This window comes from Propithecus coquereli, unplaced genomic scaffold, assembly GCF_000956105.1.
Source record: "Propithecus coquereli isolate 6110/MARCELLA unplaced genomic scaffold, Pcoq_1.0 Scaffold409, whole genome shotgun sequence".
In the NCBI taxonomy this organism is placed as follows: Eukaryota; Metazoa; Chordata; class Mammalia; order Primates; family Indriidae; genus Propithecus; species Propithecus coquereli.
In genome coordinates this window covers 1,269,067-1,282,537 of record NW_012149830.1, presented here as the reverse complement: position 1 = coordinate 1,282,537, position 13,471 = coordinate 1,269,067, and the positions used below count along the sequence as shown (strand labels likewise).

The window sequence follows — 13,471 nt, the reverse complement described above, 5'->3', positions numbered from 1 at the left end:
AACTCCTGACCTTGAGGGATCCACCCGCCTCGGCCTCCCAGAGTGCTAGGATTACAGGCGCGAGCCACCGCGCCCAGCCTGCAAATACATTTCTTAGGTTGCCCTTTCACTCTGTTGATTATTTCCTTTGCTGTTATTTGTCTGTCTAAAGTACTAGGAACAAAATGTACATAAATGTACAACTTTGGGTGCGGGAAAGCTCTTTCTAAGCATACTCTAAAGGTAGAATTCATAAAAGAAAAGATAAATGGATTCAACTACATAGAAGAAAATATAAGTAAAAGATGACAGAGCAATACAAATATTTACAGCATGTGGCAGAGAATTAACATCCTTAATATAAGGAACTTTTAGAAGACAATAAGAAAAAGAAAATAAACCTTAATACATGAAAGATTAGGATAAAAACAGGAAATTCACAAATGAGGAAATACAAATGAACCACATTAGCAAAGATTCAATATTATGATATCCATCTATGGCAAAAATATAGTCAAGTGAGCAGAGTGATAGAATGCTGGGGGAATTGAAATCTTAAAAGTTCTAAGAAGCATACATAAATAAAATAAGGTATGTTTGAGAATGTTTATCCCAAGACTGTTAATAACAAGGAAAATTGGAGGTCGGGTGCAGTGGCTCATGCCTGTAATCCTAGCACTTTGGAAGGCTGAGGTGGGAGGGTTGCTTGAGGCCAGGGGTTCAAGAGCAACTTGGTCAACATGGTGAGACCCCCATCTCTACAAAAAAAATTAAAAATTTGCCAGGTGTGGTGGCATGCTTCTGTATTCCCTGCTACTCAGAAGGCTACGGCAGGAAGATTGCTTGAACCTGGAAGTTTGAGGTTGCAGTGAGCTATGATGATGCCACTGTACTTTAGCCCAGGCAACAAAGTGAGACGCTGTCTCAAAAATAAAAAAAGAAAAAAAAAGAAAAATTGGAAATGATCTAAATATCCATAATGTAAGCTCTTACGATGCATTTCTGTGCAGTGGAATACCATGTAGGCTATAGCATGAATGTTGCAGATTATAAAATATAATTGTATTTCAAACTAAAGCCAAAATACCTGTGCTGATATGCTGTGCATAGAAAGGGACTAAAAGGTTATGAGCTGTGAGGTTCAAAGTGCTTGTTTTTGTAATAGGCAAAAGTAATTTTCTTTCTTTTTTAAAAATCTTTTTTATTTTATTTTTTCACTTAGATCTTCCTCTGAAAAGAGTAACTTTAAGGCATTTTGCCGGGAAAAACAAATGTGTCTGTGAAGAGATGGGAAGATGATAAGGCACTCTTGAGGAGAAACTCCCTTTTTTTTCCTTTAAAGATGGGAGCAGCATGAGCACATTTATATTTGGCAATGTGACATGTTTAGAAGGGACCTGTTATAGACACAGGAGAGAGGAGACACACTCTTTTTTAGTGTAAATTACCTAGTTGCTCCCAGACGTCATCCCCCTTCCTGCTTGCTTGAGTAGGAGTTGTTGATGATTGTCTGTGTGGATAGAATGTTCTTCATTTTTTATTTAACTTTTTATTTAACTCTGTGAGATGTATGAAAGAAGAATTGCCAAAATATAAACTCGACTAATGATGGAAAAGGAATATCAGACAAAACATTAGGCTTCAGCTTAGTTGGAGTGTCATTTATTTGCTCAACTCTTAAGTGCTCTCTTAAGGAAATTGGGGATGTTGTGTGAAGAGGGCTTCTGAGTTAGTCATCATAAGTACCAATCTTGAGGGTACCACTGACCGGTTGTGAGATTTTTTTTTTTTTTTTTTTAGCTGTGAGATTTTAAGTAATTTTCTTAGCTTTACTGAGACTGAGTCTCCTCTCCTAAAAAGGGGGGCGGTAAAAGGATGTATTTAGGATGGTTGTCATAAAGGTTAGCAATAATGCATGTAAAGTGACTAGCACATTGTAGACACTTAGAAAATGATAGGTACTCATGTTGTTATTAATCCTGGTATAATTAAAGGGATGAGGATTGCTGGTGTGGTCTCGGTCTCTCTCTCTCTTGGTGTCTCTCTCTCTCTCTCTCTCTCTCTTCCCTGCATATGTCACTGCTTTGTTATGATCATATCTGACCATTGCAATTAGATTTTAGTTCGTATTTTTTTTTACAATAACCAGCTCCATAGGGGCAATTTAGTTGAGCTCTGTCGATTGAACTTGAATAGAGTGTGACACTTCACTGATTTGTGTTTGAACCAAAGACCCAGCAGTGAAGGACTTTGTCATACTGGGTGACTATCATTTTTAGCACCTCAGTGAGAATCTAGATGTAATGACTAGAAACCAACATTGGAGTAAGGTTGAGAAGCTTTGACCTGTGTTGTTACATAAGGTTCAGCTTCTCCAATGTTAGAATGATTGTTGTTTCAACCGTGGATTGCAGAAATGTATCCTTCCAAAATCCTCAATAAGGGTAGTACTGTATTCATCAATAGAGAGCTGGAGTCATTCTGGGGAGATCGAACATGAGCCTGGTGACAATAGGCTGTTTTGTGAAGCTGGATATGTTAAACAAACAACAAAGACTGATGGAATGAATAAATTGCTAATATTCACGTGAGAGCTAATTTTAGTTCCTGGGCCTCCCTGTGATCTTAGAAATGAGAATGAAAAAAGATCTTGCCTGTGTTCAGGGTTTTTGAATGTCCCAAGGTGCTAATGTGACCTAGATACTTAACTAGTCAAGTCAGATGACTCGACTTTGTCCTACAAAAGGATTTCCAACACTCAGAAATAGTGTCTGCATTTTCTTGGAAGTAGAAAACGAACACTCATTTTACTAACAAAGTCTAAGAATCAGCTTTTTATTGATTTTCACTTTATTTCTTTCAATTAGACTGGCCTTTGCTTAGTGTCTTGTTATTTTTTGGCGATTAGGATACAGTTAGTTACTTTTTAGTAAATTGTGTGTTCTAGTTCACCAGAGTGAATATGCATGTATATTTTTGAATAACAAGAATTATTTATGTAAACAACAGCTCTGTTTGAAGGCCCTAGGAAAACAATTATATAGCTGTTTCTCTTGCCCCAAATGTCTCATGAAGCTATGTGATGAATGCTTAAGCTGCAGCACTATCTTTTGGTGACGGCTGTCGCTGTGGGAAATATCCTGGTTTGGTCGTCAACAGAATTGACCCTCTGTTATGGAAAACAAGTACCCTGGACCCAAGGACCTGTTTCCTTCTGTGAAAAAGGAATTATTTTTTATTATACGACATTATAGGCTCCCTAATGGGAAAATTACAGAAATATGTCCTTCCTAACTACATTTATAATGTCAGTGTTGCATACATAAAAGAAAAAAGTCAAAATTCTTTCACCCTAAAAGATGAAATTACTTAGTCTGTGTTCCTTTATAAGCCTTTGTCCTATTCATATATAATATAGTAATTTTTGTGGTTGTAATTGTGGTATAGATACAATGATAGGTTTTTTTCTCCTCACTTGACATTGTACTATAAGAATTTTCCATAGTTACAAAAGCTATAATATATCCACTCAAGAGAATACTGTGCAGCCATTAAAAAGAATAAGAAACACCCACATCCATGTCCAGAGGCAGTTATTACCCTTCTAGACTTTTTTTCTCTCTGTGCACATACACATAAAGGGTCTTTCTGTTTTGTTTTTACTGGAATGCAATCATAATGTACATATATGCTTTTACTCAAACTTGTCTTTTTTTTAACTTAATATATCAAGAACCCTCTTCATACAAGTATACTTAGATCTGCCCGGTCTTATTCTTTTTAATGACTGCATAGTATTTTCTTGTGTGGATATATTATATCTTATTTAATCAATTCCCTGTTCATTACTTTTAAGTTGTTCCTAAATTTTCTGCAATGTAAAACTTAAATTGATTTAATTATTTCTCTTTACCAGTCAATTTTTTTTTTTTTTTTAAGTTTCACTGAATTTAGGGTAAGTTACTGGGCTTTGCTAAGGAATCATAGTATTCTTAACTGTACTTGGAAAGGGCAAAGAGGTGTTTGGGTGACTAGATTTTTTTTCCCTGTCATTTCTTTTTTTTTTTTTTTTTTTCTTTTTGAGACAGAGTCTTACCCTGTTGCCCTGGCTAGAGTGAGTGCCATGGCATTAGCCTAGCTCACAGCAACCTCAAACTCCTGGGCTCAAGCTATCCTCCTGCCTCAGCCTCCCACCATGCCTGGCTAATTTTTTCTAGATATTTTTAGTTGTCCAGATAATTTCTTTCTATTTTTAGTAGAGACGGGGTCTCGCTCTTACTCAGGCTGGTCTCGAACTCCTGAGCTCAAACAATCTGCCCGCCTCGGCCTCCCAGAGTGCTGGGATTACAGGCGTGAGCCACCGCGCCTGGCCTGTCATTTCTTTTTTAACTAGCATCGGGACTGTCATTTAAAAGATAAGCTTAATTGTTCAAGGTACAGTTTCTTATTATTTTGCCAATAGAACTTTAGGTTCTTTGGTTAATTTAGGTTTATTCAGTAATGGTCATTTCCATTGTTTCAGGACCTGTGTTTTTGTATGATATTACTACCTAATTTCTTTTTTGACCCATGGGGGTGTTAAAGTTTTATAAAATGGACATTTTCTTCCAATATATCTTATGTATCAGAGTTGAATAAATGGAAAGGGTATCAGTGCAGTACTTGAATAATAACTTAAGGCCATTTAGTTTTTTCATTGCAATAAGAAACATATCACAAAATTTACCATCTTAACCATTTTTAAATGTACAGTAGTGTTGATTGTATGCTTGTTGTGCGCCATATCTCTAGAACCTTTTCATCTTGCAAAACGGAAACTCTATCCATTGAACAACTCCCCTTTTCCCCCTTCCCCTAGCCCTTGGCAACCACCATTCTACTTTCTGTTTTAAAGAGTTAGACTACTTTAGATACCGTATATAAGTAGAAACATGCAGGATTTGTCTTGTTATGACTGGCTTATTTCACTTAGCATAATGCCCTCAGGTTCATTCATGTTGTTGCATTGGCAGGATTTCCTTCTTCTTTAAGGTTGAATAATAATATTCTGTTGTATGTATTTGCCATAGTTCATTTATCCATTCATGTGTCCATGGACATTTAGGTTGTTTGCATATCTTGACTATTGTAAATAATGCTGCTTTGAACATGGATGTGCAAGTATTTCTTTGAGATCCCGTTCTCAGTTCTTTTGGATATATACCCAGAAGTGGGATTGCTAGATCATATGGTAATTCTATTTTTAATTTTTTGAGGAAAAAGCATGCTGTATTCCATAGTGGCTGTAGCATTTTACCTTCCCACCAACTGTTGTATAAGGGTTCCAGTTTTGCTACATCCTTGCCCACACTTGTTTGGTTTTTTTGATAGTGGCCATTCTAAGCGGTGTGTGGTGATATCTTGTGGGTTTGGTTTGCATTTCCCTAATAATTAGTGATGTTGACTGTCTTTTCACAGGTTTCTTGGCCATTTGTATATCTTTGGAGAAATGTCTATTCAAGTCCTTTGCCCACTTTAATTTTTTTATTTTTCATTTTTTGTAGAGGTGGGGTCTTGTTGTGTTGCCCAGGCTGGTCTTGAGCTCCTGACCTCAAGCTGTCCTCTACCTTGGCCTTCCAAAGTTCTGGGATTACAGGCTTGAGCCACCATGCCCGCCTCCACTTTTAAATTGAGTTGTTTCTTTGATTGTTGAGTTATAAGGCCATTTCATAGGTCAAATTTACCAAAATTTTACTAGTGGGATATGTAAAAATCACCATTGAAAACTACTTTTTTGTTTTTATTATGGATTCTTTGGTTCAGTGGTGGAGAGGTATGAGTTGGTGGATAAAATATAATTTTTTTTATCCCTAAAATGTTCACTTTGAGATTATTTTTTGAACTAGCTTATGAGGGCGACATGGTAAAGATGGTATTTCAGGTCCTTTAGAAAGACCACGTTCTGTTGGACAACTGATTATTATTAATATTCTTAAATTAAAGACTCCATCTCTATTTTGGATCCCATACCCTCTGCCTATCTTGGGAGCTTTACGTAAGTCCAGTGTTCTTTACCTTAAATAGTTAATCTTTCTTTGTTGACTAGCTTCTTCTCATTTTTAAAAAATTGAGGTATAATTCACATACCATAAAATTCACCATTTTAAATTGTACAACTCTGTTGTTGTTGTTATATATTCATAAGGTTGTGCAGGTAACATGACTGTCTAATTGCAGACCGTTTTCATTATCCCCAAAAGAAATCCTTTACTTCGTAGCAGTCACTCCCTGTTCCCCTTCACCCCAGCCCCTAGCAACCATTGTTCTATTTTCTGTCTCTATAGATTTGCCTATTCCTGAGATTTTGTATATATGGAATCATAATATGTGGCCTTTTGTGACTTTCTGTTGACTTTTAAACATATGTATGTTTTCCATTAAAAAAATGCTAATAAAACTTTTCCATCAACTCCAAAACTTCTCCTACCACTTCTACTGCCCAATCTCTCTTCTCCCCTGCATAACTTTACTTCTTGAAAGAATTATCTATTTTTACTGTCTCCATTTTTTTCCCCACCATACTTTGCTCTTTAGCTCAATCCAGGGTGGTTTCTAATTCTACCACTACCAAAGCAGCTCTTGGAAAGGTCTCCAGTGATCTCACATCACTAATTCCGGCTTTTAGCTCTCAGTTGCTGTCTGAGCAGCAGGTTACTTTGCCAGCTGTTCTCCCTCTTTCATGGACACCCTCTTAACTTGGCCTCCTTGGCATCCATCACTCTGCTGTAGTTTTCCTTCTTCCACTCTGGCCTCCTGTTGTCTGCTTGTGGAGATTCCTCTGTAATGATGGTGTGCACAACTATTAAAGAAATCTTCAAGGCTTAGTGTCCAGTTCTCTTCCCTTCTCACTTTATATTTTCCCCTGAATCACTTTCGTCTGTAGCAGGGCTTCTCTTGCTTGTTAGCAAATCACTTACACATTTATTTCTACAAAACTCTTCTCTGAACTCCATACCTGGAGATCACTGCTTACTTAATATTTCCATGCAGATGTCTCAGATACAGCTCAAATTTATGGTATTTCTCTTCAAAAATGGTTTTTCTACCAGAGTTCCTAACTTCAGTGGATCACACTGTCTGTTCTGTTGAACAGGTCAGAACCTTGGGAGACAAATGTGAAACACATGCTCCCTCACCTTCCTTATCAGTCCATCACCAAATCTCAGAAATTTTTTCTCCAAAATCTCTCTTAATTCCTCTCACTTTTCCATGTGTCTGTCATTGCTTGGTTTATCTAGCCTCTTAACCCAGATACAGCAATACTTTCCTAATTGGTACCAGCTTCTATTTTGATCTGTCTTTATTCCATACCAGACCTAAATCCTTAACATGCATTATAATTATCCTGGTGGCTTTTACTTTCACTTTCAGAAAAGTCCCTGTTGGATGATAAAATTGTATGGTCGCTGTAATTATAAGGCCCTACATAATCAGGTCCCTATCTTCCTCTCCAGCCTCATCTTGAGCTATGCACTTACTTACTGGCTGCATTTTAGACACTGTGACTGTCTCTTAGTACCTGGAATGCCCCTTAAGTTCCCTCCAGCCTTAGGGTCTTTGTACCTACTGTTCTTTTTACCTAGGACCCTAATACGCCATGTTCCCCTCCCCCAGTTCCTTTCTTTTGTTAATTTTTCTTCTACTCTCAGTTTGTAGCTCAGATACCTCTGCAGGGAAGCCTTCCCTGACCTTCCAAAGGCGGATCCACTAATTAAGGAGGTTTCATAGCACCTTGTACCTATCATGGTTATTTATCACTCAGTTTTACATGTGTTTGTGTGATTCTTGGATTAGTATCTGCCTTCTACTCCCAGACTGTCAGCTTCACGAAGGGAGGGATTGTCTGTGATTGCTTTACTGCAGTACTCCCAGCGTTTTGCACAATGCCTGGCACATAGTTGACACTGAATCAGTATCTGTTGAATGAATAAAGGAATGCATGCCAGCTATCACAACTTCTTAATTCTATTCTGTGTAACTCAGTTGAACAAAGAAAGTAGTGCTCAAAGAAAGTGAAACATTTTTATATAATACTTCACCTTTAAAAGTGGAGGAACCAAGTACCCCAACTTTCTTAAAAATTCCACTATTTATAGTAGAGGATGCAGCCTGTCAAGCCTGTAAGTTGCATAAGGCTGCAGTTATTGTTTGTTGCCCATATTGATTTTAAGAATTGGAGAAATTTCATATGAAAACGTGGATTACTGGTTTTGTTGGAAAATACGTATTAGAGATCTGGGAAAACTGGGCTGGCAAACCCGCTGGACCTTAACCACCTAGAACTTAGTGGGTGGCCATACCCTTTGAATGGGTCATTTGTATCATCTGTTGTAATGCTACTAAAAGTGTGGTCATTGAACTGGCTGCTCAACCATGAACTATTTGTTACTGTTTGCAAAATTAAGGACTTTGTGTCATATGTTAAGTTCAACTGATATTTCTTTGGTTGCATGACTTTCTTCAGTGTGTTGATTTACATTCTGGCACAATCTCCTTATCTTGTCAGGGACTGGCATTCGAAGTAGTACCAGTAGCTTTTCCTTGTAAATATTTGAGTTTGCAACTGCTGATTTTCACAATTTTTTTGAAATGCCAGTGCATCATAACATTCAGAAGTTGTAAGGCAATAATTATGTTAATATGTACTGCTCTTAGGTAATATTGTTCAAGTTTAATTTACAAGGTATCTAGGTTCAGTTTCTTTAATAGATTTTCTGAAATTTTACATTTGAGATTTTAAGACTTTTGAACATAGACATTATATTGAGATATTTTCCTCTTGTGTGTTTAGCAACGAAGTTTAGTAATAGATTGGGCTACTACTGTAGAATAGAGGACATGAATATATTTGAATGGATGCCTTGGTGTGGTACTCAGATGTGACCTTCTTTCTTTCTATGTGTAAAAATTGACTTTCATTCCTGTGTCATTGAAGGAAATGGAGTTGGCCCATCTTTCTCACTCACTCGACTGATATCACAGGAATAAAATACAATATTCTTGTTAGAATTAAAACTAAAGTTTTTATAGATTTTATGCCTTTTAATTGCTCCATCATTTATCTTGTTGATCCTGAGTTTGTACTGCTTTTAACTGAACATGAAATACAAAGGTAGTACGAGTCTTTTTTTTTTTAAATGTGAAAATTGTTTGAGGCAATTGCTGTGCGATTGAGTGGAGCAGGAATGTGTTCATGGCTGCTTGCCCATGGATCAACTCCTTTACCAGCCCCACAAATGACAGAATTAATATGTATCTACTTTTGATGTGTAAGAATAGACTTAATATCCCTTTACACAGACTTAATATATTTTAATGAGACTTTTTATTGTTAGTATATATTCATACAGTAAACTTGCACTTCCACTGTTCTATAGAAATTGTTCTTTAAAAGATCACTAGTCCCCACCTAAATGTAAAGTCAGTTGCTTTTAAAAGTTATTATTCTCCCAACCTCTATCCAGCATTTTGTATTTTTGACCAATCCTGCACAGTTGCATCTTCTCATTTAATCCTTCTTTTATAATATTTAAGGTTGTCTGTTTTAAAATGATTCTTCTTTTCTTTTTTATTTGTAGTTGTCTGATGTACCTTTATTTAAGTTTTTTTTTTTTTTTTTTTTTTGAGACAGAGTCTGGCTCTGTTGCCCTGGCTAGAGTGCCGTGGCGTCAGCCTAGCTCACAGCAACCTCAAACTCCTGGGCTCAAGCGATCCTCCTGCCTCAGCCTCCCGAGTAGCTGGGACTACGGGCATGCGCCACCATGCCCAGCTAATTTTTTCTATATATTTTTAGTTGTCTGATTAATTTCTTTCTATTTTTAGTAGAGACGGGATCTCGCTCTTGCTCAGGCTGGTTTCGAACTCCTGAGCTCAAACAATCTGCCCGCCTCGGCATCCCAGAGAGCTAGGATTACAGGCGTGAGCCACTGCGCCCGGCCAGGAAATACTTTGAGACTATGTAAATATCCTATTTCTCATCCTATTTTTACCTACTATTTTTAGCATCCATTGATGATTCTTAATTGAAACAATTATTAGCATAGTGATTGCCAAATGTAATTTTCTAACTGCATTACTTCTACATTTATCGTCATTTTATTCCAAGTAAAAGCTATCCCTTCCCTCCATTTATCTATTTATATAAATATGGATTCATGTATTCTTTTATTCTATGGGCTATAATCCCCTTGTTAGCATTTTTCATTCACATTGACCCAGATTTGCCCAGTGGGAGCCCCTTCAAGCAGACTCCAGTGTACTTTTTACTTGTCCCTGTCTTCCTTTGAGTGCATTCTGTTTTCTTATATAATAAAATGTTTTATGTCTATCTTGTACTTTCCCTACTCCAAACCTGTAATAGCCATTTGTCCAAGGATCTCTGATTCCTTTTAATGGGGAGTGGTACTTACAAACCAAGGTCTAGGTCACTGGGTATGCTCATTGCTGTGGGAGTGTCATTGCTTCTAGGCTCTTATCTCTTGAGATTCCTTGATAGCCATCATCTTTCTGTTTGCTGTAGATTATATTAAAGTTACATTCTTAATCCCTTCCATATTTTCCCCCTATAAATTAGTATCCTGAAGCATTCTTTTTTTTTTTTTTTTGAGGCAGAGTCTCACTCTTTTGCCCGGGCTAGAGTGAGTGCCGTGGCGTCAGCCTAGCTCACAGCAACCTCACACTCCTGGGCTCAAGCGATCCTTCTGCCTCAGCCTCCCGAGTAGCTGGGACTACAGGCATGTGCCACCATGCCCGGCTAATTTTTTCTATATATTTTTAGTTGTCCGATTAATTTCTTTCTATTTTTAATAGAGACGGGGTCTCGCTCTTGCTCAGGCTGGTTTCGAACTCCTGAGCTCAAACAATCCACCCGCCTCGGCCTCCCAGAGTGCTAGGATTACAGGCATGAGCCACCGCGCCTGGCCCTGAAGCATTCTTAAAGGTCACAGGAAATAGTTATATTCAGGTATAGAGTATAATTTTTATATAGATAACAACAAATCTATTAATATATTCATTAAATCTAATCCTATCTATCATTACTCTTTTCACAAGTTTTTTTACTATGACAGTTGTGTTTTTCTAAATGGTTTTTTTATTAAAGAGTAAGTCATGTCATATAATTACTGGTTGTCTGTTCTTCAGTATGTATTCAATTATGTTACTGTATGTTTGGCATACTATAACAGAAGAAAAAAGAATTTGTTATCTGGTCAAACTGGAGGATAATAGAAATGTTTACTGTTGCTTTGGTTATTCTGTTTTCAGTAACTGTTTCAACTGCTTTTGTGTCTATAATTTGATCTATATATATTTAAGTGACTATCATTGTACTAGTTTATAGTGTTCCTCACAGAGTCACAAAATTCTAGCTAGAAAGACCCTGTTATGTCTAATCCCTTAAGTTTTATAGATGGGAAAACTGAGATCTAAGAGTTGAGAAGACTTGCCTAAGTCCATGGCTAATTGATTGCAGAGCCAAGATTAGAATCCAGTACTCCTGACTTCCACACTAGAATATTTTTGCTGTAGGTGATGGAGGGAGCTTGGGTTGATGGTACCTGCTTGAAGCTTCCATGGTTGCTAGGTAGATACAGCATTCTTGACACTCAAACATGCAGATGGGCATTGAGTTTTTCAAATGGTTGGTCATTTGATGACCAGGAAGGGAGCACTAAAGAAGATGGTGCAGATCAGAAGTTGTTTTTAAGGATGACAGCTATCTGACCATACAATTTAAGGCCAGAATTCTAAGCAGATAATTTCAAAACTCTTCCTACCGTACAATCCCATCTATCAGCTTTCTGCTCTCCCTTCAAAACACCCTGTTTATAGATAAGGTTTGTTGGTATTCTTTTTTTAATATTTTCTGTTTAGCAGTATTTTAACATCAAAATAGCTATATTGGCACAAGTTGCTTAAAAAGTTAAACAAATATATATCATATGATCCATTCCTAGATGTCTACCCAAGAGAAGTAAAAACATATGTCCATACAAAGACTTGTATGTGAAATGTTCATAGCAACATTGTTTATGATAGCCAAAAAGTAGAAACAATCCAGATGTTCAACTGGTGAATGGATAAACAAAATGTGGTTATCTGTATGATGGAATATTATTCAGCCGTTGGAAGGAATGAAGTACTGGTACATGTTACAACATGCATGAACTTCACAAATACTGTGTTAAGTGAAAGACTCCAGACACAAAAGACCACATAGTATATGATTTCAATTATATGAAATGTCCAGAAAGTACAAATCTATAGAGACAGAAGGTATATTAGTGGTTGCCTGAGGCTGAGGTTGGAATTGAGGAATGATTTGCCGTTGGGCATGTGGTTTCTTTTTGGGGATGATGGGAATGTTCTAAAATTGGGTTGTGGTGATGGTTGCACAACTCTGTTAATATACTAAAAACTATTCATTTGTACACTTACAGGTGAATTTTATAGTGTATAAATTATACTTCACAAAACTTAAGTTCCATTGTGTAAATTTAGTGTCTGTAGTATTTGTTATATTTAAGTATCTTATCCTATTTTCACTGTTAAACATTTTATACTACTTTATTTCCACTTTTAAGTATGATTTTCAAAAAATGCTAATGCCAAATGATGTTAATGGTAATAGTAAAAAATGGCCAGCATTTGTAAAATAGTTCCTGTGTACCGGACATTATGCTCAATACTTTTCATAGGTTATCTCATAGCAGTGCTGTGATATTGATACTATTACCCTCGTTTTACAGTTGAGGAGACAGTCTCATATAGGTAAATAACTTGTCCAAACTGACATAGCTAAGTAAGGGGACAATCAGGAATTTGAACAGAGGCACTATTAATCTGTATGCTTCATGTATGGATATGCAGTGTTTTGGGTAGAGAATTGTACTGCATTTCAAATGCTGTGACTATTAAAAGCCATGTGTATATGCATGCCACTATGCTGAATGCTCTATGTGACTATTTATGGGTGATCTTTCTAGGAAATTCAAATGGGCATTTGGTATTGCCTGGTTGCCATAGAGCTTGTACAGCAAAGTGAATCTTACTAATCAATTTTACTTCTTTTTCTCCATCCCCTAGTCTTAATTTTAAAGACCCTGAAGCAGTCAGAGCTCTGACTTGTACTCTCCTGAGGGAAGATTTTGGACTTTCTATTGATATTCCATTGGAGAGACTAATTCCCACAGTTCCCTTGAGGCTCAACTATATTCATTGGGTGGAAGATCTGATTGGTCACCAGGACTCTGACAAAAGTACTCTGCGAAGAGGAATTGACATAGGTATATAGTTTTAAATTCTTTTTTGGCTAACCATAAGTTTCGTAAGTTTTGCAAGGTGAAATTCTTTGTATACTTTTCTGCTGGATATTTGTCATTGTGTGAAATAAGCTGGCCACAGACACAGGTTGAGCATCCTTAATCCAAAAATCTGAAATCCAGAATGCTGC

The 13,471-nt window shown here is 36.9% G+C and overlaps 1 protein-coding gene across 1 annotated transcript in view; it reads left to right on the top strand.

Moving 5' to 3' along the window:
- The window catches only part of METTL16 (methyltransferase like 16), an 84,340-nt gene that overhangs the window by 23,925 nt on the left and 46,944 nt on the right, over positions 1-13,471 (top strand). The window contains exon 3 of the mRNA XM_012653048.1: positions 13,105-13,304. Within this exon, the coding sequence (XP_012508502.1) occupies positions 13,105-13,304 (200 nt within the window). The remainder of the gene's footprint in view (positions 1-13,104; positions 13,305-13,471) is intronic.